The sequence below is a fragment of the Equus quagga genome, chromosome 7 (assembly GCF_021613505.1).
Source record: "Equus quagga isolate Etosha38 chromosome 7, UCLA_HA_Equagga_1.0, whole genome shotgun sequence".
NCBI classification, from domain to species: domain Eukaryota; kingdom Metazoa; phylum Chordata; class Mammalia; order Perissodactyla; family Equidae; genus Equus; species Equus quagga.
This window is the reverse complement of record NC_060273.1, coordinates 12,348,086-12,372,988: the sequence shown is the minus strand read 5'-3', so window position 1 is coordinate 12,372,988 and position 24,903 is coordinate 12,348,086. Positions and strand designations below refer to the sequence as shown.

General features: G+C 49.7%; 1 protein-coding gene across 1 annotated transcript in view; it reads right to left on the bottom strand.

Moving 5' to 3' along the window:
- Positions 1-24,903, bottom strand: part of BMERB1 (bMERB domain containing 1) — a 110,938-nt gene that overhangs the window by 3,267 nt on the left and 82,768 nt on the right. The window contains exons 3-5 of the mRNA XM_046667523.1: positions 8,616-8,689; positions 2,269-2,383; positions 693-775 (exon numbers count right to left, since the gene is read on the bottom strand). Coding sequence (XP_046523479.1) covers positions 693-775; positions 2,269-2,383; positions 8,616-8,689 — 272 coding nt within the window. The remainder of the gene's footprint in view (positions 1-692; positions 776-2,268; positions 2,384-8,615; positions 8,690-24,903) is intronic.

Sequence of the window (24,903 nt, the reverse complement as noted above, 5' to 3'; positions counted from 1 at the left end):
CTTTTTCCAACAAATCCCCTTTCTTGCTTAGGCTAGTTTGAATTGGGCATCCATTTCTTATAACCGAAAGCAGCCTCACTGGGTCAACAAAGAGAAGACAGTTCCATGACAGCAGGACCTGTTATCACTTCAATATGCTAATGGACATTGGGACCAACAAATAGAGGGTCAAAAAAACAGCATTTCCCAAACTTATTTCATACGGAACCCTTTTTGCTCTGAGTGTCTTATGAGGCTAATATTCTGCGAGGCATGCTTTGGGTTCCACTCCTCCAGAGATTCCAGCTCCAGCAGAGGCCAGAGCTCCCTGAGCCTCAGTCCCCACCTTCGTGCCTCAGTGGCCACCCTGCTTCTGCTTCTTCTATGAAACATATCAAAACACGTGATGAAAGAGCAACAGCTGCTGCCAGGACCAGCTACACGGTTTGTAGAACCCAGTGCAAAAGGAAAACGTGGGGCCCCTGGTTCCAGAGTTCTTCTGAGTTTCAAGGCAGCAACAGCAGAACATTAAAGCAAGCACAGTGCCCTTCCGGCCTGGGGCGCTGGGAGACGGCACAGCTTGCACGCCCATGAAGCCGGCCCTGCCTGCTGCCATCTGTGCCCTAGTTGGATCTCTAGAAAGCATCCCAGGTCTCTTTTAAATGCCCTTTTCTCTTGGATCGGCGAGGAGGAGGAATAATGTTTGCACTCACTGGCTGGAGATTTGGTTACTTTGTCTAGAGGTTTTAACTTGATTCGCAGGAAATCGGCGATTTCCTTGTCTTCTTCTTGCTCCCTGTGAAGACAGATGTGTAAAGACAAGAGGAAAGTGCAGTAAGCAAGGAAAGCGTCAAGGAAGCGATAAAGTGAGGCAAGAGGTTAAGTGTGTGGGACCATGTATCAGGCGTTGTGGACGGTGAGTGCATGTTGTGTGTTATGTGGGGCGGTACATGTATGTTATCATGTGGTATGTATGTTATGTGGGGTGGCACGTGTATGTTGTGTGTGGTGCATGTATGTTGTTTTGTGTTACGTGGGTGGTATGTGTGTTGTGTGGGGCGGTGCATGCATGCTGCGTGTGTGGCGTGTGCATGTTGATATGTGTTACTTGCGAGTGGTACGTGTATGTTATCATGTGGTATGTGTGTCATGTGGGTGGTGCATGTATGTTGTGTGTGGTGCCTGTATGTTGTTTTGTGTTACGTGTGAGTGGCACATGTGTGGCACGTGTTACGTGTGGGTGGTGTGCATATGTTGCATGTTATGTGTGTATGGTGTGTGTGTGTTGTGCTTGATGAACCTGCTCTGAAGCAGAGACACGTATCAACAATGGAGTAAATGTCTACTAGTGCTGAGGTGAGACCCCAGGGCAGAGGCAGGGACATCACAAGACCCAGCCTCCCTTTCGGGGGTTCCGTGAGCTGGGCAACACCTCTTCCGACCCTGTACCTGTCAGTCACCTAGACACCTGTGCTCCCACAAGGTGCTGCCAGGCCTCAGAAGACAAGTCACCTCAGCTCTTCCAAAGGTCGCCAGGGGCAAAGTCAGAGGGCCAGGCCTGGCTGAGCTAGACAAGGGGGCAGCCCAGGGGTCTCGGACGACCCAGGAGGACACAGAAAACAAAGAGGGAGTTTCCGTCTGGGTTGGAAGAAACCCTGTGAGCCTCTTTCCTGTGGAGTGCTCCAAAGGCTCGGCTCCAGGACAAAAATATTCAAGGATCAGCATTCACATCTTTCCCAGGCCGGCTTCCTCAGGGGCCTCCAGCGTTGTCCTGATCAAGGTGGCAGGTGTGTCTGCAAATAGGAGACCCTGGAGGCTAAGAAAGGGCATCGGAGCCACCAAGGACGGGGAAGAGAAAAGAACAAAGCCAGGAAGTGGAGAGGGCAGGCAAGGAAGCCGGTCACTACGGGGGGCAGGGTTTCTGTAGAAACCAACAGAAGTTTCTAGAAATTGCCTTGATGCGTGAGAGAAAGCTCAGTGAAGAGAAGGTGTAGGAAGCTCTGCCGTGTGCTGTGTGATCTAATTCCTCCCGGGTAACCTCCTGGAATGATGTTCACTTGAGACCCAAGGGCCTTTGCAAGACTTTTTGGAGACGATTTGAGTTTCTCTTGAATGTGAAATGGGTCCCCAGGCCGCAAAGCTGGGGCTCATTTGGATCCAGTGTGTGGGGAGCATTTGCCACGCCTGTTAGGCAAGGCTGTGGGTCGCCGGAGCAGACGACGGGTTTCGGAAGGAAGCCGAGGGTTGCGTTCCAACAGCCAGGTGCCTGGGGACCTGCCGCCCACCCACCTTAACCGTTCCACCTCTGCGTCGTCCACCAGGAAGTCTCGCTTCTGCACCAGTTTGTGGATCTTCTGGATTAGCTCGTCCTCTCTCTGCTTCTGCAGCTTGGTTTTTTCTTTCTCTGGGAAGAAGAAAACATCAGCAAAGAAACTGCTGAGTGGAACTGTTGAAAGCACTGGAGTCCGAGGGGCCAGGGTTGGAATCCTGGTCTACCGTTTCCCTTGCGGGGTGAACTTGGAGAAGCAACTTGACCTCTTCAAGCCTCAGTTTCCCCCTCTGTAAAATACACATGGTGAGGCTTAACTGCAGTGACATTAGTAAAGGACTTAGGTGGACTCGGGCTGTGGGGAGAGCTCAGTAAGTGGTACTGATGCTGCCCGGGGGCCGTGCAGATGGCAGAGGGTGAGGAGGGGCTGGGGGGGGGGGGGGGCCGTGCGGAGGGAACTACTCTCTCGTGGGAGTCAAGCGATCTGTGAGATGAAAAGCCTCCACGCTGGGGGCGTTAGTCCTGTCCCAAATACCGCGGGCTAGAACACCAGAGAGAAAACACGAGGGCTGGAGATGAGGATGGGGAAAACGAGGAGGGCGGAAATTTAAACGCGCATCAGTCTCGCTCTGTTCAGACTCCTTCAGAAGATCAAAAAATGTGGGGCAGCTTGTCGTCCGCCTGCCTAGGACCGGCGCTGACAATTTCCTCTCGATCTGGAGGCAGAACCAGAGGCGAGGGGAATATATATTTGGTGAGGAGAGAGTGGTGGTCTCTCCCGTTAAGCAGAGGGGCAGTGGGGAAGGGGGTGGAATTGCCAGCAGCCCCTGGATTCCAGGCCATCGCCGGTTGGTGATGGTGGCATGACTCCTCCGGCGGTGGGTCCCATGGTCCGATTTCCCACATCACTCGTCAGCACCACTGAGCTTCCCGGCCCCCTGCCAGCGAGTTAACCATGCGCCCTGGCTCAGCTTACTCAGGGCGTCATCCTTGGTGTCACTGTCCTCTCCAAGTAACCAGCAAAGGCCCTCCGATATTCCCGAGAGTCCTCTGCCCCTCCCCAGATCTTTGCCAGAGCCACGCAAGGACTGGCAGGGCCCCCAGGAATGGATGTACCTCCGTCCCCAAGTTACTCATCCCCATTTTCTCTCTTCTGCCATTCGGGCACCTCCAGATACTCAGAGGCAGCCCTCCACTCATGCAGCCCTTCCCAGCAGCTCAGGGAGAAGCCGTCTACTCAAAGTGGTCTGTGCCACCTTACAGACCAGTTCCTCACCCACCTGCCCGCAGGCACCGCCCACCTGCCTCCAGGCACTATCCACTTGCCCACAGGCACCACCTCTTGCTCGGTCATGTGACACTCTTGCTGGCCAGCATCACCCACCTACTTCCTGATGAGAACCTTCAGCTTGCCAGCTTCACCCCTGTTTGCTGGCATCCCACACGCACCTAGCTCCTAACATCTCCACGTGCTTGCTGACATGACTCTCCAGCGTGCTTCTCACCTCCTCCAGGCCCAGGGTACCACCCCCCGTCTCCCTAGGCCATGCTGTGGCCTCCCAACTGGTCTCCCTGACCTGGAGCCTCTGTCCCAACTGTGAGCCCTCGCTGTAGACTCCGACGGCTCGGGCTTGCCGTCCCAGCTCCTCCCCCTCCTAGCTGTGTGACTCTGGGCATGTTCCTCAACCTTGCTGAGCATCCAGCCTCTCAACACAGATAATCATAACGTTGTGGCAATTTTAAGGGAGATAAACAAGTAAAATACTAGGCTTCCTGCCCGGTGCATAATAAGGGCTCATCAACAGTCAGCTGCAATTATTATAAGCGATTATTTACATCGTCCCTGTTGTTTTAACGACTCAATGCCCTCCAGATTAAGTATTGGCTGCATCGGGCACACAAAAAAAATACTTATTTAATGAAGGACAAGCAAATATAGCGTAAGTGTGCAAATGGTAAGTGCTTAGTAAATTGCAACTATTATCATTCTACCTGTATTACCATGAGCTTTACATTTTCCTTTAACCTAGGTTTCTCAGCCTCGACACTATTGGTGTTTGAGACTGCGTCATTCCATGTCGTGGGGGGCTGCCCTGTGCCCTGCAGGATGTCGACCAGCATCCCTGCCTTCTACCCACTCAATGCCAGTAGAAGCCCCCACCTTTTGTGACGACTCAAAATGCCTCCAGACACGGCCAGTGTCCCCTGGGGGGGCAAGTGGTCCCGGGTTGAGGACCTCTAGTTTAATCTTTTCTGACAACCCTATGAAGGCGATCCTATTTCTGTGTCCCTACAGCCAGCTCTAAGCATCCCCTGCTCTGAGGCGGCAGTGGTGGCAGTGGCGCTGGGACGAGACCTCTTGGCTTGTCCTTGAGAAGCCCTCAAGGCAGGGACGGCCCCAGGGGTTGTCTTGGATCACAAGTCACCCACACCCACCATTGAGGAGCTGGAGAAATAGGATTTTCTGGGCAGTTCAGGGTCTTCTTTCCTTAATGCTTTTATTGATGTGTTGCTGGGAGCATTTTTTTCCCCCTAAAATCAGCCACATCCATCGAGGAACGCAGAGGGACTCTCACCGAGGAGTCCGAGGAGACAGTGGGAAGAGGTGAGGAGGAAAGAAACTAATGTCTGAATTTCCGCATGAAAGTGACTGGGAAGGTATGCTTTCCTGGGGAATCCTTGGGACTGGCGTCGAGGACCTGGGCGCTGTTCTAACCAGCCCTGTGACCTTGTCCCAAGTGTTTCATGGCGGGCCAGTCAATGGCATTTCGGGCAGGACACATTCCTCTTGTGGGACTGTCCCCATGCTGCAGGTTTTTGTGTCCCTGGCCTCCGCCCTTTGAGTGTCAGTACTGATCTCGTCTTTATTTAAGCTTTTGGTGTTTTGTTCATCCGTGGATTTTTTTTGCAAGAATTTTGATATTTTAGATATTGTATTAAAACATTATCGATCCTGATTACTGAATGTTTTGTGCTGGAACTGAGCGCCTTTTCTCCTCACTCTAGTCCACGTCCTGGTCAGTCACGCACCCCAATCACTGTCAGCCAAAGACCCCCACTTCCACTTGAGAGGCTGCTACGGCCCCACGTGGAGCCCCTGTGGCCTGAGGTGGCCTTGGCTGACCTGGTGGCCACACACTCATGTGTCCTCTGCTTCAGTGCCTCCCACATGTCCTGCTGAGCCAACAGTGGGTTCTGGGAATCTTTCCTCCCAAGGGAGATGCCAGTCCACATTGGGCCCATCAGAGTCTCCTGGGAAGTTGAAAATTGGGACGCAGAGGCCCTGGGCATCAGGCTCTTGGGTGGGGAAATCATGGAAGGGAGATGGAGTGGCCTTGCTTGACTCGTGCGCCAGAGGGAGAAAATGGAACCTGCACCCAGAATAGAGAGAGAAAGAGAGCAAGAGCCCAAGAACATTCCACAGCTTTCCTGCTTCTGGTTCCAGACTCTTGTGAGGTTGGGTTGAGCTTCACTCTGTGTTGGGATAAATAGTACACACCCCCTCCAATTTCATGTCTACTGGGATCCCATTTGGAAATAGGATCTTTGCGGATATTGTTAGTTAAGACGAGGTCATCCTCGTGAGGGTGGGCCCGTAGTCCAAGGACTGGTGTCCGTGAAAGGAGAGGAGAGGACAGAAGATATACAGAGAATAAGGCCATGTGACCTGGAGGCAGAGATTGGAGACAGGCAGCGACAAGCCAAGGACCACCCAAGATTGACGGGCGCCACCAGGAGCTGGAAGAGGCAAGGAAGGATTTTCTTCTCGAGACTTCGGAGGGAGCAGGGCCCTGCCAACAGTGTGATTTCGAGCTTCTGGCCTCTAGAACGGTGAGAGAATAATTTTCTGTTGTTCTAAGGCACTAAGTTTGTGGGAATTTGTTACGGCAGCTACAGGAAACTGATACAACGCTCTAGGGCTCCAGGAGTCTTCACTGTCCTTCCGGTAATTGCCGGTTTTGTGCTTACATAAGATTGGATGGGTTTTTGTAGCTTTCAACCAAACTTTCCCTTGGAGGGCTATAAAACAAGAGAATTGAATTGGCCTGCTGGCTCTCAACCCTAGCTGCTTATCAGCATCCTGTGAGCAGCTTTTAAAAATGACCGATGCCAGAGCCCCACGCTAATCGAATGGGAATTTCCAGAAGCTGATGTCTGGACTTGGTGATTCTCTTCCCCAGCCTTTTATTTGCTTTATGTTTGACATTTAACTTTCTGTGGCAACAGGTTTATTGAGATATATTTCACACACCAAACAAGGCGCCTGTTGAAGTTGTTATTTGCAGAGTTATGCAACCATCGCCACAATCGATTCTAGAACATTTTAATCACCCCCAAAACAACCCTGTACCCACTAGCTGGCACCCCCTATTCGGTTAGGACTGTCTGCTCACTTGTGTATTCCCGTGGCCTGCACAGTGCCTGGCGCCCAGGAAATGCTCATTCAAGCAACGGTATCTGAAAGTTCCAATACCACGGCACATGCGGTCGTTGGAACGAGGATGGGTTGAGCGCTCCTGCGCTTTGATCTGTTATTTCACAACCAGCACGGGAGGGGGGCGTTATTGGCCTCATTTTACACACAAGGACTTCGAGGCTCAGTGAAATTGCGTTGTTCCGTGAAGGTCATCTAGCCGGTAATCCTGGATTCAAACCCAGATCACTGGGCTTGGAAGTGGTGGTTCTTAGAGGGGGGGCAGCTTGCCCACCCACCCCCTCCACCCCCAGCCAGGGGATATTTGGCAGCTTCTGGAGACGTTTTCAGTGGTCACCCCTGGGACGGAGGGGGATGCCACTGTCACGTGGTGGGTAGAGGCCAGAGACGCTGCTAAATCCTGCAACACACAGGACAGCCCCGCTTCCAATGGAGAATTAATTCTCCAGCCCCAAGTGTTCCTGGGGTCGAGGGATCTGGAGCAATGCCCCATTCTAAACGGTGTCCTGCACTACTGGTGCAACAAGGGCTACCCTCCCTGGTACCCGCTGTGGGCCGGGCGCTCTCTTTCCCCTAACTTGTGGGCACCTGAGAGCAGAGAATCATTTTCTCTTCATCGCTGCATGCCCAGCCCCAAGCTCAGGGCTGGAGGCAGCGCGGCCTCGGGACATACTTACTGAACTGGTAGGATGGCAAAAACAGTCAGTTCAAGGCCAACGGGGGTGCGTATCTGGCCTGTGCTGCTTCTCGCCAAGGCCAAGGCCAGGTTCTTGAGACAGAGTTGGGTTAGTTCATTCTATTAACCTTCCTTTAGCACCTCCCAGGTCCTCATTCCTGCCCTCAAGGAGCACTGCTTCTAGAGAGGGACATGTGTGAGTCAACAGGCTATTATTTATTTATTTAATTAGCCCTGAGCTAACATCTGCTGCCAATCCTCCTCTTTTTGCTGAGGAAGACTGGCCCTGAGCTAATATCCGTGCCCATCTTCCTCTACTTTCTATGTGGGACGCCTACCACAGCATGGCGTGCCAAGTGGTGCCATGTCTGCACCTGGGGTCTGAACCGGTGAATCCCGGGCTGCCGAAGTGGAACTTGTGCACTTCACCACTGCGCCACTGGGCCGGCCCCTCAACAGGCAATTTTTTGATAAGTTCTTTGATAAGAGTAAGCCCCCGGAGGGCACCCAACCCAGCCTGGATGGGCGGGGAAGGCTTTCTTGGAAGAAGGGGCCAAACAAGCTATGAGCTGAAGAATGGGTAGAAACTTGTTCAGGTAATGATAACAATAACAGCAATAATTTATTCAGCACTTACTATAGGATGGGAACTGTGCTAAGCACTTTACGTATTTTTCCCCTCGGTCCACCCGACAACAACCCTACAAGGTAGATACCCCTATCGTCCCAGTCTACAGACGAAGAAACCGAGATTTAGTGAAGTAACTTGCCCAAGGTCTTGTCATTAATAAGTGACAGACGTAGGTTGGACTGCAAAGTCAGAGCTCGTCATCACCATCCTCTGTCCCCAGACAGGATAATAATAATGGCGATTGCCAATATTTACTGGATGCTTACTTTGGATCAGACATCAAGCTAAGCGCATGGCTTGCATTGCTTCATTAATCACAATGAGACGTACACCCAACAAGCTAGATACCGTTGATATTACTACCCCATTTTCAGAGGAGGAGAAACCGAGTCTCAGAGAGAGAAAGTGACTTGCCAAGGTCAAGAAGGCAGCCAGAATTAGGACTTGAACCTGGTCTACCTGACACGCAGTCGTGTTTGAATCGTGATCAGGGAGCACCACATTGCGAGAATGAGGCCACGCTAGGAGAAGGGACGAACTCTGACTTCCAGACCTAAGGGGTGGACACACAGCCGGCTGGGGCTCTGAGCAGCTACGTGCCGGGGGTGGAGGCTCAGATGTTTACCTGGAATGGCGACCAAGTTCTGTAGCTCCTGCTTCAGGTCCATGATGTCATTACAGAGCTGGATGTCATCCATCCTGGGGAAACAGGACACCACACGCCAGCAGATTACACCGACAGAACATTCTACACCCTGTGCACCACCCCGGTTTCAACAAAGAGGGTTCATGGGAGGGCGCTGTCCTCTGTGTGAGCCACACATGCTCTTTATAGAAGTTTTCCCCTAAAAGAAGACGGACAGAAACTGCCCGTTACCCCGCTGCTTAGAAATGATCTAATCGCCGTTAACAACACCTAGACAGAGGAGTTCCTTCCAGTCTTCACGTGCCTGGCGAGCTCATGTTGCAGGTTTGGTGTCTTATCAGCTATGTTAAAAAATGTTAACCATTATAGAAATTGACAATATAGAGAAAAATCGGTCTCTGTCCTTTAGAGAGAACCGTTGTCAATAGTTTGAAAAATATTCCTCCAGGGTTTTTTTAGAGGTTAAATCTTAAAGTTTTTAAAATGCTTATACCACCATACACGACATCATTTGTTAATGTATAAAAACATTTTGTGGGGTCAGCCCGGTGGCGTAGCAGTTGAGTTGCACGCTCTGCTTCGACGCCCTGGGGTTCTCTGGTTTGGATCCTGGGTGCAGACCTACACACCACTCATCCAGCCATGCTGTGGTGGCGTCCCACATAGGAGAACCAGAAGGACTTACAACTATGTACTGGGGGGCTTTGGGAGAAAAAAAAGAGAGAAAGATTGCAACATATGTTAGCTTGGGGCCATTCTTCAAAAAAATAAAAACTGGGGCCGGCCCAGTGGCGCAGCTGTTAAGTGTGCACATTCCTCTTCTCGGCAGCCCAGGGTTCACCAGTTCAGATCCCGGGAGTGGACATGGCACCGCTCGGCAAGCCATGCTGTGGCAGGTGTCCCACATAGAAAGTAGAGGAAGATGGGCATGGATGTTAGCTCAGGGCCAGTCTTCCTCAGCAAAAAGAGAGGAGGATTGGCAGCAGATGTTAGCTCAGGGCTAATCTTCCTCAAACAAAAACAAAAACAAAACATTTTGCGATTTTCCTTTTATTTCCTTGCTATATCTTGGGATCTTTCCACGTCAGGACATGTAAATCTCCTCATTTTTAATGGCTGCGTAGTATTCCATTATATTGATATACAGTGATTTATTTATTCTCCTGTTCATAGACATCTTGGTTGTTTCCTAATACATCTCTAGGATAAATTACTAAAAATAAAGAAATTCCTAGAAAAAAATAAAATCACTGGGTCAAATTACATGAACACTTGCATTTTCAGAGGAATTTCCAGATTGCCCTCCAGAGAGAAGAATTATGCATGATATTCCCACCAGCAGTGTGACAGGACACTCACTGCCAGAGTCTTAGGAATCGGGTGGCACATACAATTTTGCAGTATGCATTATAGTTGTGTGTGTGTGTGCTACAATATTGACTCATCCTGCTGTCAACAACATTTGTAATGGCCGCCTGAAATTTCACCACGTGGCTTTATCAGGGCTGTTTTCACTATGCCCCTATCTTGGTCACTTAGATGGGGTTTTCAGGTTGTTTGTGCTATTTTAGCCACTGTAGGATGAACATGGATTCATTTAGAGCTTTTTTCTTCGTGTTGGATTATTTGGCGTGGGGGCTATAGATTCTCAGATGTGGAACCACTGAGTACAAAGGGCTTGATATGTCTATAGTCGTTGAGGCATATTTTCAAATCGCTTCCTCTACAGGGGTTGGGGGTGTGTGCCTTCATTCTGCACGTCTTTATTGAGTATTTACTGTGTCTGCCACTGCCATAGGCTCCGGTGATGCCCCAGCCTCGCCCGCCCTCATGAGCTGACATTTAGGCAGGGAGGGGGGACAGGGGCAGAAGATAAATATAACGGAATGGAGACAGAGTGGGCCAGTTTGGGCTCATCCTCCTCCCATCCCAAGAAGGGACAGAGGGAAGCGTTAATATTCTCAAAGGGCTTGACTGAGACCACAATATTAAAGGGGGCAGGACCAGGACTGGAAATGGACGCATCCGAGTCCACTGATCTTTCTGCCTCCTCCCGCAGCATCTTCGTCAGGAGCCTGGTCTGCTGCCTCTGTTCAGAAGTGCCATCTGCACACCAGCTTGGGGCCCCCTGCCCTTTGCTGGTCAAGAACTGCCCATGTCACCCATTCTGGTCCCAGCATCCTAGCTTTCAGGACAAGTGGCAGGAACATCTCGCTTCAGCCTGTGTCTCCTATTGCCAGAGACGCACCAAGCGTTTGTCAAGCCCTGCCCTGGATTGTCCTAGCAGGTGGCAGCTGCCTCGAACGAGCCTGGGAGCTTGCCAGGAGGGCACACAGTGTTCCTGTGGGTTCCTGTTGTGGACCATTCAACTGGAGGGGCTCCAGAATCCTTTCCCACAGCTACTGCGGAGATCCAGCTACCTTGGTGGTTCTCACTGAGGACGATTTTGATCCCTGGGGACATTTGGCAATGTCTGGAGACATCTTCGGTTTTTACAACTGGGTGTGTGGGGGGACTGCTCCTGGCATCTAGCGGGTGGAGTCCAGGGATGCTGGTAAACATGCTGCAATGCACGGGACGGCCCCCTCAATAGAGAATTAACTGGTCTAAAGTGTCAATCATGCCTAAGGTGAGAAATCTTGGGCTATCACCACAGAATTGACGGACGTGTCTTATTGATGATTTTCAAGAGGGGAGACAAGGAAAGATGGCAAAAGGAACAAAGCAGAGCCAGGTAGTGGTTAGAAGCAGGAGTTTCGGCACCAAACAGCCTTAGCTCAAAGGGGCCGTGGGCCAGGATTTACCTTCCTTGATGCTCATTTTCTTTCTTTCTTTCTTTCTTTTTTCCTTTGAGGAAGATTAGCCCTGAGCTAGCATCTGCCAATCCTCCTCTTTTTGCTGAGGAAGACTGGCCCTGAGCTAACATCCATGCCCATCTTCCTCTACTTTATATGTGGGACGCCTGCCACAGCATGGCCTGACAAGCGGTGCCACGTCCGCACCCAGGATCCGAACCAGGGAAGCCCGGGCCGCTGAAGTGGAACATGTGAACTTAACCACTGCACCACCGGGGCGGCCCCAGCTCATTTTCTTCATCTTTAAAATAGCCACAATAATAGTACTTCCTGGGATTATTATGCACATCAAGCACTGAGCCCGTGCCTGGGACACACATGGTAAAATGCTCAATAAACAGTTTCTATTATTACTTATCAGCTGTTAGAAAGAAGCTGGGAGACAAAGGGAAAGAGAAAATGATGCTGGATAAGCAGTTTATCTGACACATGGAGTTAATGTGTACAACCTTTAAAAAAACCCGCTAATGATTGTGGTCCCCTCTATAAAACTTTTAAATAACATTCTTATCTGATTGCAGAGCAGATCCCTGGTTGGTGCAGAAATTTTGGAAAATGCAAACAAGTATGAAGAAAGAACCTAAAATTATGCGTGACCTTGACCCACGTGCACCCAGAGGGCCCTGTTCCCTCCAGGTGTTCCGTGTGGTTCTTGCCTGTAACCCAGGTGTGGTTGGCTTGCCTTGGGGACCTTAGCCCTCATGCTTTGTCCATTCAAAACACTGCTCAGCATGCCACTGAGGCCACCCAAACGCATCCAGAGCCCCCCCACGTTAATGAGTAAGGCGGAATTTTTCTGATGCTCTCACGGGGACTCACGCGGCAGAACTCCATAAAAATCCCTATTGGACAGCACTGGCGTGTGCCTCAAGTTTCTCTCTTACTGCCAGCTTCCCATCCTTCTCTCTCTCAATGCCTCTCCTTTGCGCCTCCCGGCCAAAGGAGGGCCCACAGATCCCAAACAATTCAGCTCTGATCTTCAACTTACAAACGCCAGGTGGCAACACCAAACCCTGATGGTTCTTCTTTCTTTCCCCAAGAAAGAAGCTTGTTCCCCCATGCCAAGCTGTCTCAGAATAGTCACCTGGTAAAAGTCAGGTCTTTTTCGGGAAGATGGAGAGATGGGTGCCGCCATGAAGGAAAACACAAAGCCAACGTTTACGACACATTTCCTGCGTGCCAGGCACTGGCACTTTCCATGCACAAACTCATGTAAATTGCCACAGCAGTCCCGTGAGAGAGGAGCTTTATCTCTACTTTACAGGAGAGGAAAGAGAAGTTAAGCAACACACCCAAAGTTCCACACAGGGGAGCGGCCGTTGGGATTCAGCCCGAGCTCTCACTCTTGACCGCTTCACTCGGTGTCTCCTCTCCAGGTGGCTGCATGAGTGGTGGCCGACATGGTTGGCTGCCCACTGAACGGACTTCTCCCCACCCACTTCCTCCCAGAGCACTGATAGGTTAGGGAGCCACTGTCTCAGCCCCCGATGGAAGCCAGCTGTCTTCGTCTTTTCAGGCTGCCAGAACAAAAATATGACAGAATGGGGGGCATGAACGACAAACATCGATTTCTCACGGCTGTAGAGGGCTGGGAAGGCCAAGATCAAGATGCCAGCTGATGAGGACCAGGTGACCTTCCTCCTGGTTTCAGATGGCCACCTTCTGGCTATATCCTCGCCTGGTGGAGAAAGAGGTCCTCTCTCTTTTAAAAGGGCGCTAATCCCATTCATGAGGGCTCTACCCTCATAACCTGTCACCTCCTAAAGGCCCCACCTCTTAACCCTATCACAGTGGAGATGAGGGTTTCAGTATATGAATCTGGGGGGGGACAGAAACATTCAGTCCACAGCCATGGCAATCCCATGTGCCTTTGCCGGACACTCACTTTTTCCCTTGCAGCTAGAGGTAGCTGTGAGACCACGACAGGCCAGGGAGATACAACAGGAAGTCTTTTTGGGGGTGCTCCCGGGGAAGACGATTAGAGTCTGGAGTGCTGCCCCCTTATGGTCCTGAAGCTGCTGCAGCCACGGTGGCAAGAATGGCATAGGGGAAGCGAGGAAAGGGCCAGACCCTTGAGGACATCCTTGAGCCACCCCACTGACCCTTGGACCACCCGTGTCTAGACTTCTTGTTGAGTAAATCTTAAATAGCCTTATGATTTATGTAGTGACCAACTGACCTGATTCACCCAGGCAGGGCTCTCTCAGTTTTAGCATTGAAAGTCCCATTTCTGGAAAAAGTGGGACGGTTGGTCACCCTAGATTTCAGACACTATGCTTAGCTGTTCTGTTCCTTGCCGTTGAAGACATCTTCACTGAGACATGGATGTGGAGATGTGCATTTTTATTAACAGCAGAACCAAAAACATACATACATATGCGCTGCTCATTGCGAACATTACATCATGATGATTTTCCAGCGCCATTAAATAATACTGATCAAAACACATTTAAGGAGTTCCTGCAAAGCCCTTTTGAAACTTGGCTGGAACTTCGAATGAGCCCCATTAGTCTCGTTCTCTGCACAAATAGTGCTGAAGCCTGGAAGTCAAACTCTGCTGCTGCCAGCCCGTTCCGGAGAGAGACGGCATCTCCCAGAACCCAGTTAATGCAGGAAGGAAAAGAAAGCTAGCCCATGGCATTCTGCATCTCGGCCTTTCACGCTGGGACAGCAGAGAAAATTGGTCATTCTACTAGCTTCGGGCAGAGATAGGTGATCAGGCTCTGTCAGAATAATGGTGCCACTGCTTTACAAAATTTCTTTGAAAATGACATGGTTTGGAGCCTCATGGAAACCCAGCAGAGACCACGAGGTGAAGGCAGAAGCAGATGGACAGAGGAAAAGGTTGGCTTTTTAAAATAATATTTATTTGGCATCTTCTTTTATAAGTTGTGGATGGGGTGGCCTTCTTGGGATGCGTAAGAAGGAACGCCTAGTCTCCGAGATGGAACGCTGGTCTGGGATGTGGAGCCTGGATCTGAGGCTACGCCCTGCCACAAACTTCCTCTTTTATGACTAAAAGAAAAACTCTGCTTTTCTATATATTCCACACTTCTGACACAAAATCCGTGTGTTTTTCCACACTGAGCAATTCTCCATTTCTCAGTGGACACCAGTGAGGTGTGCTACCATTTAACTCAATCTGACAGGAACTGCCCAGAGTTCGAGCAGCCCCCACAGGTTGAGAGGTCAGTCCCACAGGACTGTCCTCACTTCAGATGCCAATTGCAAGTCAGGGCCACCTGTACTTCCAACCAGCTGGCTATAAATCAGGGGGTTCCATGACCCCCTCTTTAGGTTCGATAATTCGTTAGAAACTGCTCACAAAACTTAGGAGAACGTTTACTGGTTCTCATAAAGGATATATTACAAAGGATGCTGATGAACAGCCAGATGAAGAGATACATAAGGCCAGGTACGAGGAAGGCACAGAACTTCCACGCCCTCTCCAGGTGTGCCACCCTCCCAGCACCTCCATGTGGCCACCAGCCTGGAAGCTCTCCAAACGTCATACTGTAGAGATTTTCATGAGCTTTGTCACGTAGGCATGATCACTATTAACTCAATCTCCAGCCCCTCTCCCTCCCTAGAGAATGGGGGGCGGGGGGCAGAGGTGAAAGTCCCAGCTGTCTAATCATGCCTTACTCTTTCTGGTGACCAGCTCTCATCCTGAAGCTATCTAGGGACCCAGCCTCCAGTCCTCTCATCAGCAAAACCAAAGACACTCTAATCACTCCGGAAATTTCCAGGGTCTTAGATGCTCTTGTCTCAGGAACCAGGGTCAAAGACAAATATTAGAACAAAAGATGCTCCTAGCATCTCTATCACTCAGGAAATTACAAGAGTTTCAGGCGCTCTATGCCAGCAACCAGGGACAAAAACCAAATAGATTTCTTATTGTATCACAATGACTTTGGGCAAGTCATCCCCCGCTCTGGACTTCTGTTTCCTCATGTATAAAATGAGAGCTTCCAATAACCCCTGGAGTCCTGTTCTGCTAGCGCTTAGAAAATAACGTGCTTTCAGCCGAGCCAGACCTCAGCATGGATCTCAGTTCCACTGTTTACCGGCTGTACAATTGAGCACATCCCTTCATGGCTCTAGGTCGAACTGTTGACAAGGAGTGATACCTTTGCTTTGGGGCTGTGTGGAATGAAATACGCTTGTGTGTGTAGAGCTTGGCACATATCCACATAGGTACAAAGGAAAGGCTACTTCCACCCACCCCTCCGCCCTGGGGTGAGGTGGGCAGCTGGGCAGACACTTCCGAAAAATCTTAGCCAACATTCCTGCGTCAAAGAATGAGTCTCACCTTCCTGTATGTTTCAATTTCCTCAAACCAAATGGTGCTGAGACGATGAATGTGTGCATTTGTTCAGCGTTCGTTGGTTAATGAGATTAAACGCTATCCCTGGGGGAGAATAAGCGTGGAGACATCGCCAGGGACGGCTCAGCCATCTCTCAGTGTCACGCTGGGGACCAAGGGACCAGAGAGGTGCCAGCACACCACGGGCTCAGGCGACACATCTTTGTGATGCATCGTTGCAGACCCAGCTGCCTGTTTTCTCCCCGTGGCTTGTTTACCGTCTGTGCGTTAACTGGCTTCTCTCTCGGTTGTGACCAGACACTCGTTCCTGGATGCAACACTGTTCCCTGAAGAATGTCACCTCCCTCAAGCACGAGTTGCTCTTCTCTCTCCCAGGGGTTTTCTAGATGGTCTCATTTTGATTCAAATAAAATTACTAACAGTGAAAAAACTCATCAAGCTGAATTTTTGGGGTTTGTGCCCTTTTCTGTGTGAATGTTATGCGTCAATTAAAAATTTGCTTGAGAAAATGATCAACAGTATTGTTTAGTTTGGTTTTAGACCTAAAAGGGTGCCTTTGGTCTGTATTTATTGTATAAATGTTACATAAATACAGCGTCCCTGTAAAAATACCAAACAATACAGAAGTATAATCGTAGCTGGCATTTATGAATGTTTTTGCATACTGGCGCCAGGCTATGGGACGAGCATGTTGCACAAATCATCTCAATGAACTCTCGCAGCAACCTTACGGAGTAAGCACTACTATTATGAACCCTCCGACGGTGTTAGGGACTTGCTCAGGTCACAGGGTAAGTTATGAGAACGTGAACCCAGGCCGTCTGATCTCTTATCTGGGAATACAAAAGGCCCATCCCCCTGGTGGTTGGAGTTCAAGGAAGACAGAGATCATAGTTGTTTGGGAGAAGGCTTCTCAGCTTGAGGTGTCACTTACAAGAGGGACACAATCTGGACGGTCAGGGAGACGGGTACCAGCCGCTCAGGCACAGGGGGCAGCTCAGTCAACACTGGCTGTAGAAAGGGGTGTGGTGTCCCTGGGTATGTGACAGTGAAGAGTCCACCTGAATAGGACATATTGGTGACATAGGGGTCTGGGTTATGAAGGACTTGACATGGGAGCCATCTTAGGTTCTAGAGTGAGAGCATGCACGGTGATGTGTCTATGACAGCTAGTTTGGCAGACATGGTGATCAGCACGTACACATCAAGAAGAAAGAGCACTTTCATGCTCTCCTTTCTTTCAGGTGCTCAAAGGACCTCCTGGAAGATATGGTTGCTCGTGAATCTTTAGCAGGATCAATAAACTATAGCCCGTGGGCCAAATCAAGCCCATGGCCCGCTCTGGTACAACTCATGAGGGAAGACTAGTGTTTATATTTTTAAATGATTAGAAAAAGTGAAAAGAGGAATAACATTTCCAGAGACACGAAAATTCGATGAAATTCAAAGTTCAGTGTCTATAACGTTTTGTGGGAACACGGCCGTGCCCGTTCATTGACATCTTGTCTGCGGCTGCTTTCGCGCTACAACGGCAGAGGTCAGTCATGGCGGCAGACACGGTATTCTGGCCCACAAAGTCTAAAATTTTTACTCGCTGCTCCTTTGGAGAAAAATTTTGTTGGGTCCCGAGCTTCAGAAAGAACCGTGGGAAGTAATCAGAGACTAACCTAGTGGCTGGAGCTGGAAGAGCGCTCACTTACAGGGATGAAGAAATCAATGCCCAGAGAGGGGCACATCGAAACAGCACACAAAACGTTGACCAGCTTACACTGGTTTTGCTTCCTCAAAATAAGTTATTGATTAATCAAACCTTGCTCAATAACTGAGACGGCACTGTGCATGGGCCGGGTGGAAACCCACGGCCCCAAGAGGACCCTGGAACAATGTTGCCACTGGAGCCCTTTACGAAGCAAGAAGTCCTTCAATAAGGAAAATCCGGCTTCCAGCAGCCCGAGTAGCTTTATTACCACGTATGGACTGATTTGAGACTAGCCAATCAGCTTCTGCCCTCAACTCCTTAAATTTTGCCCGTAACCCTGGATGGAGGATTCAGATGTGAGAGCCTTGCCTCCTGTCTCCTTGCCAGTCATCCTCGCAATAAAGCTTTTCTTTTCTCAAAAGTTGGAGCCATAGTATCGGCTTCTGTGTGCACTGGGCAGCAAGCTCTTGGTCAGTAGAAATATTATTATTATTATTATTATTTGGTGAGGAAGATTGGCCCTGAGCTAACATCTGTGCCCATCTTTCTCTATTTTGCATGTGGGACGCTGCCACAGCATGGCTCGATGAGCAGTGTATAGGTCCACACCCAGGATCTGAACCCGTGAACCCTGGGCTGCCAAAGGGGAGCACACGAATTTAACCACCATGCCACTGGGCTGGCCCCTCAGTAGAAATATTGATCATTGATTTGCTGACTCATCCAATAAATCAATTATCCAGAAAACCTTATTGAGAGCCTACTGCATGCTGGGCTTCCTCAGTTTTTGCTTCTGAGAGACACCACGAAATCAAGGCCAGATACCCAGGCCACGTGACGAGACAGCAGGGCTCTCCCCCGCCCCTCCTGCTGCTGTGACTGAGGATCCAGAGCCCCCCTTCTTCCCTGGGCTCCGGGCAGGGAATCAGGCTGTGCCCAGCGCATGTGAGGTTGGCCAACAGATTTCCTGCAGGCGCCTGCTAATGCGATCTGGCAGCTTCTGTGGCCGCTTCTGTCCTTCCATCTTTGCATCCTCCGCTTCACTGAAGGAGATACTAAGTTTTGTGATTTCATTTTTTATTTTCGACTGTTATCCCCCAGACTCTTGCCATGACAGTGCCTAGACTGAGACACATAACCGTTCCCTTGATGGCTCAGCAGGCTACGGATGGGAGAGAGGTTCCGGCCCCGGGTTTCCCTAATCCAAGCCCTGAGGCCCTCAGCTGAGTGGCCCACAAACAATTAAATACGTGGACAAAGATTAAGCTCCAACAGGTGATGGGGGTTGGGGAAAAGGAGGGGGGGGGGGAAGGAAAGAGAAGAGAAGAGGAAAGGAAACACGGAGAATGTTGGGGTCCAGGGCAGGCCACCCCCAAATACCCCCCAATAGCATGCTGATCATTTTGAATTAAAGTTCCTTGAGAAGCGAAAAGGCCATGCTGACCCTCTCTGTTCCCCTTGAAAGCAGGAAATAAGTCTGCCTGCGAAAGGTGCTCTCCTGTGTCCTTATGTTCAGGGCCGAGAAGCTGCACACACAAAACTTGCTAAGGTACTACCTCAAGCCTAAACTCAGCTTAAACTCCTCATTATTACGTGCCTCAAACCTAAGTCCTTGTCCTGTCTTTCCTCACAAATTTATTGTTTCTTTGTGTAAAAGATATACATGCTGCCTGCTTTGTTGTCTCCTCGAGCATCATTTCTCTATGATCTCCAATATGTGCGCATTTCTCTTGTTAATCTGGTCTCGTGTCAATTTTATTATTAGTCCAGCCATAAGAACACAAAAAGAGTAGAAATGGGATTTTCCCCTCCCCAACAATGTCCAAAAATAGGGCATTGTTTATATATATAATTTTCCAACTATGCAAGGAAGAACTCGACAATCATTAATTAAAAAATTATTGCTGGTCAGCCTGCAGTATTTTCTTTTTCTTTTCTTTTCTTTTCTTTTTTTTTTTTTGAGGAAGATTAGACCTGAGCCAACTGCTGCCAATCCTCCCTTTTTTGCTGAGGAAGACTGGCCCTGAGCTAATATCCGTGCCCATCTTCCTCTGCTTTCTATGTGGGATGCTTGCCACAGCATGGCTTGCCAAGCGGTGCCATGTCCGCACCCGGGATCCGAACCAGCGAACCCCGGGCCACCGAAGCAGAACATGCGAACTTAACTGCTGGGCCACTGGGCCAGCCCCCCTGCAGTATTTTCTTAAGAGACCCCTTGAGAAAATACAGCCAACATAGAATGGATGAGGTAAGACACTAAGGGGATAAGGCGGTCAGATTTAGCAAACAAAAACACAGGGCACACAGTTATATTTGAATTTCAGCTGAATACCGAAAAATTTTTAGTGTAAGAATGGCCATGCAATATTTGGAACAGAGCTATACTAAAAACTGATCTGTTGTTCATCTGAAGTCCAGGTCTAAACGGGTGTCCTGTGTTTTCTCTGGCAATCCCATAAGAAGAGGAGGCCAGACGCTCAAAACCAGCCTCATTTCTAAGCAGTCGTTAGCCCAGGGGGCCTGTTCTGTGCTGGGGGAGGAGGGAAGTCAGAATATCCGCCGATCTCCGAGCCTTCCGCTTCTTCATGCCCCCCGGAGAGCCCCCCGTGGACCAGTTTCTAGTGGTGTGGGAGTCTGAGAGGACAGCAATGAAAAGCCCCAAGGAGAATTAGCAACTATGGCCAATGGGCTGATGGGAGTAGAAAATTGGGGACAATTCGGAAGCGCATGCCAAGGCCTTGAAAACACCTAAATATTTTAGTCTAGTGATTTCATTTCCTAGATTTCATCCTAAAGAGATAATTAAGGGTACCATAAAGATTTAGCTGTGATTATGTGCCATGTAGCCTTGTTTGCCATAGCAGAAAACTGGAAGCAACCTAAATCTCCAACAGCATTAGAGGAATTCTACACGGGCATTAAAAAGGACGCTCGCAAGAGATAAGACAATAAACCATATTTTTAAAAAGCTGGTTAAGAAATATTGATCCACTTTTGCAAGGTACATACGCGTAGAAAAAAGGCAGGAAGACTCCATTCAAAACCTTACAATGATTATTTTTGAAGGAATTTTCAGTTCCTTCATTTGTTGCTCGGTAGTCTAATTTTTTTAACAATATGCATGTATTATCTGACATCGCTGTGGTCAGAAAAGATGCTTGATATGACATCTGGGTGACTTTTAAGGTTTTTTTTTTTTTTTTTAATGACCATGGGCCACCCCTTCTCTTGGGGGCCAGTGTTGGGTCGCTGTGGCCTCAATAGACGTCCCTCCACGCCCTCGGCTCGTCAGCTTCATCTCTAGCCATAGAACTCACCTTCCGGGCTAGCAGCCCATCTGCATGTCTGTGTGAAACCTGACCTGCATCCTCCAAGCCTTTGCTCCCTTCAACTCTTGCCTTCCTCAGACTAATCCCCATGCAGCCTTCAAGACAGCCCCAGCACCTCCTTCTAGAGCCTTCTGACACTCCCAGACTCAATCAGGGCCTCTTCCTTCACGCTGCCACAGCGCGTCATCCACAGCTCATCCTCCTGATAATCATCCAGGCACTTGTGTTTCTCCCTAACTAGACTGTGCCCCCTTTAGGGGACTTCTCCTCTCCCCTCTGTGGTTCTAGCCTGTCGCCCATGCCTGACACATCGCAGTAAATATGCGATGAAGACAGGAAGGCAAGCTGGCAGGCGGGCCCCGAGGAGTACACACGGTCCTGGGTTTTTATGGAAACAAGGCCTCAGACCCCGTGATAGAGACCCCACGAGGGCACTGGCAGCCATCAGAGGCGGTGAGTTACCCCAGAGAAATCCAATTAGACATCCGTAGTTCGAGCCATCCTGCTTCGCATTCTGCCATCAATAGTTTCTATCCTGAGCTCTCTCAGCATTTGGGCCCTCCTGGGCCCTCCCGTCTCCCATACCTGCGGAGTCCCTGCTGGTGCGCAGTCTCCTCTCCCACGTCCATCTCTCTCTCTTGCTGATACTAACAAAAGCTAACAATCATTCCAGCACTTACCCTGGTCAGTCATGGACCCAGCACTATCTCATTTAATCCTCACAATCTACAGGGCAGATATTATCATTCTCAACGTCATAGAAGGTTCAGAGAGGCTAAGCAAATTGCCCAAGATCACACAGCTGACAAGGGATGAAGGCAAGATTTGAAAGAAGACAGTCTGACTCCAGGGTCCTGACAATTGCCACTACAACAAACTGGCTGGAGATGCCACTGAGACATACCAGGTTGTCCCCCTCTGCCCCAGGACCCCCATCCTTTGCCCCATCCTTGCAGTCAGGAGCCTTTTAAAATGCTGTCAACCAGTGGTAGTTCCAAGATGTGGGCTTCCTTGGGGAGTGACTTTAGCCTCATCCCATAATTTCCACGAGCTGTCAAAACCACCTTGATGTTTTAAAAATGTTTTTGAGATGGGCAATAGACATTTTTCCCGATTTTGTGTAAAGTGTAAGTAAAAAACTTCATAGGAAATCCATGTGTTTTTTTAATTCCTCCATAACCCCTAATCTCAGTAAAAACCATGGTCCTGATACTTCAAATACAGCTTTCAGATAACCCACTGGGTTCCTCCTTGTGACCAGATTGCTGGCCCTAGGCCCCTCCTGTAAGGGAATTCTAAAGCTGTCATTCCTTTCCACTGAGCATCAAATGACTGAAGGAAAAAAATGTTAGGAACACAGCCTGCAAGCCCCAAGCCCCAGGAGAGGCTCCCTCACCCTTCGCCCCACCCACTCCCGTGTGGCATATGAATTGGGCCACACGGTCCGCGCGCTCGGCTTAGCCCCGCTCCTGCCGAAACACTGAACATCAAGCATCCTCCTCGGAGCCTTGGGCCGTCTACAGTCACCACCCACAATTCTCGTTAGACTCAAGGCACCATCAAGAGGAGATCTGCTTTGGATGATAAGTAAATTAACATTCAAATCAACCTCATGTTTATTCAGCACCCGTGATTAGTGGCCTCCTGGATGTGGAAGCAGGATCAGAGGGGCTTGGAGAACCACAAAGAAACAGCAAGTGCCCTCTGCTGGATGCCCCAAAGCCAGGCAGGGGAGGGTTATAATAAGTGGAGCTGCTTGCAACTACTTAACAACTGGCTGAGAGAGGGGGAGGGAAGTAGAAGCCTTGGTTTGTATCATTTGCCAATTTCCATGGGGTAAATACTCCCACCATGGCAGGTTTCCAGCTACCAAGAGTTTAACAATGGGCTGGCAAGATTCCTGAAAAAACTTTTTTTGTTGTTGTTGTTGAGGAAGATTGGCCCTGAGCTAACATCTGTGCCAATCTTCCTCTATTTTGTATGTGGGATGCTGCGACAGCATGGCTTGACAAGTGGTGTGTAGGTCTGTGCCCAGGATCTGAACCGGCAAACCCGGGCCACTGAAGTGGAATGCACAGACTCAACCACTATGCCACCAGGACAGCCCCACGATTCCTGAAAATTTAACATCACTGGCTGGAATCAACAGGTGGGCAAAATTTGAGGGGTGTCTCTTCAACATTCTGTACGTATTTATTCAACATTTCTTTAGAAGAGAAGTTGAGCACTGTGTGGGGAAAAGATTACCAGGGGCGATGATGACGATAATGATGATGATGATGTTTGCTAATGATGATGATGACGTTAATGAGGATGATGCTTTTAGCTACCGTTTATTCAGAATTTGCTATACGCTAGGCACCAAGTGCTTTATGTGGATTATCTCAATTAATCCTTATAAGGGTTACAATATCCCTTTGAGCTGGATACTATGTGACCATCTCTCTTTTACGGAGGAAGATCCTCCAGCTCAGAGAGGTGCAGTCGCTCAGCCAGAATCACACACCTGATCAAATGGTGGAGCCAGGGTGCTAATTTAAGTCGTCTGAGCTGGGTGCGCACATTACAGCAGCGAGGAGCCTCTCCTTAATGTTCCAAGAAATTCAGCTCTGACACCAATTCACCATAACCTTCCTGGAAAAAAACAAAGACCCCGCAGATAGCAGGACTCTCCCTACTTAGAAGGCTGTCTGGAGACCACCTATTGTCACTCACACATGCCCCTTGGGGGGGGAATCTCGCTCCAGCATCGGCTGCTCAGTCTACAAACTCTAGTTTTGGGGGACTCATTCGTTGTGTCAGTCCTTATTAGAGAAGTTAAAGAAGGGAGCGGCCCTCTTCCCCAGGCTCGGCCAACCGCAAGATCCTGTCCAGGGCTAACCCCTGGGCAACCGGCACAGAGAGGAAAGGACGGTGGGGCAGGACCTGCGATGGCCAGCAACAATGGCCATGGTGTCCTGGCCAGAGTGGCCCTGTGACCAGCCTCAGGAGCCTCTTGATTCCTACCCATTTCCCAAGCCTGGCCCTTGAGACTGTCCTTGGTTCTATGAGCCCCCCCCCCCCCCCCCCCCCCCGCAGCCCACCGCAGCCTTCCAGTAAACCCTTCGGTTTTTCTTGGCCTGAGTCAGGCGGAGTTGATTTCTGTTGCTTGCAGCCAAGAACCCTAATCTCGACAAGCTTGTCTCCCACGGGGCTCCTCCCGCCCACACAAACTCTCCCTCTGACGGAAGTGCCCATGGGACAATTTTCTCCATCTTACGTCACTTGAGTGAGCCTGGGGCAACTTCTATGGATGGGTATCTAGCTAGCTTGCCCCTTAACGCAGTTCTGGACAGAAAGATATCAGTACGAGGGTGTTCAAAGGGACCTAGATAAGATCTGGGCTTGTGTTAGGTGCTTTCGAGGAAGGTTTATAGGACGTGTCGTGTCGTCTGGACTGGATGTTGTCAGGAAGGTAGGGAATTCTCTGATAGAACGTGTTAATAATTCTCACCCACAGAATGAGAAGGATAGAGCGAGGCCAGAGCTGTGACTGGTAAAGAAGCGGTGGTCACCCAGATGAGACAGGATATGGAGATGGTTGGTCATTTGGTGGTTTGGACAATGTTCCCGTGTCATTTGCTTTCAGACACACTTGGGAAGTTGTCTTATTTTTGTCTCGAGCTATCACAGTCTCAGAATGGCCTTGTCTGCTGTTGGCAACCTGCAAAACTGTTTACATTCAACAGGAGAACACTTCAGCCTGGCTGTGAGTGCCAGGCCAGCTCCTGGCTGCCAGGGGCTGCTTTTCTCTTTCTGGCAATGGAAAAATTAATTTATACACTTCCTATCTCCCCTTAAGTAGTTATGAAATCCTCGACTCTGGGGGCCAGTCCTACCCATTTTCATCTTTCCTGTGGTGCCAAGCACGGTGCCTTGCAAGCAGAATGTTCTCTGTGAATTATGGGCACAGAGAACTCTATGGGACCTGGCATGTGGTGATTGTGCTGAAGCATATTTTCCTTTTTTGCTGAGGAAGATTGGCCCTGAGCTAACATCTGTTGCCAATCTTCTTTTT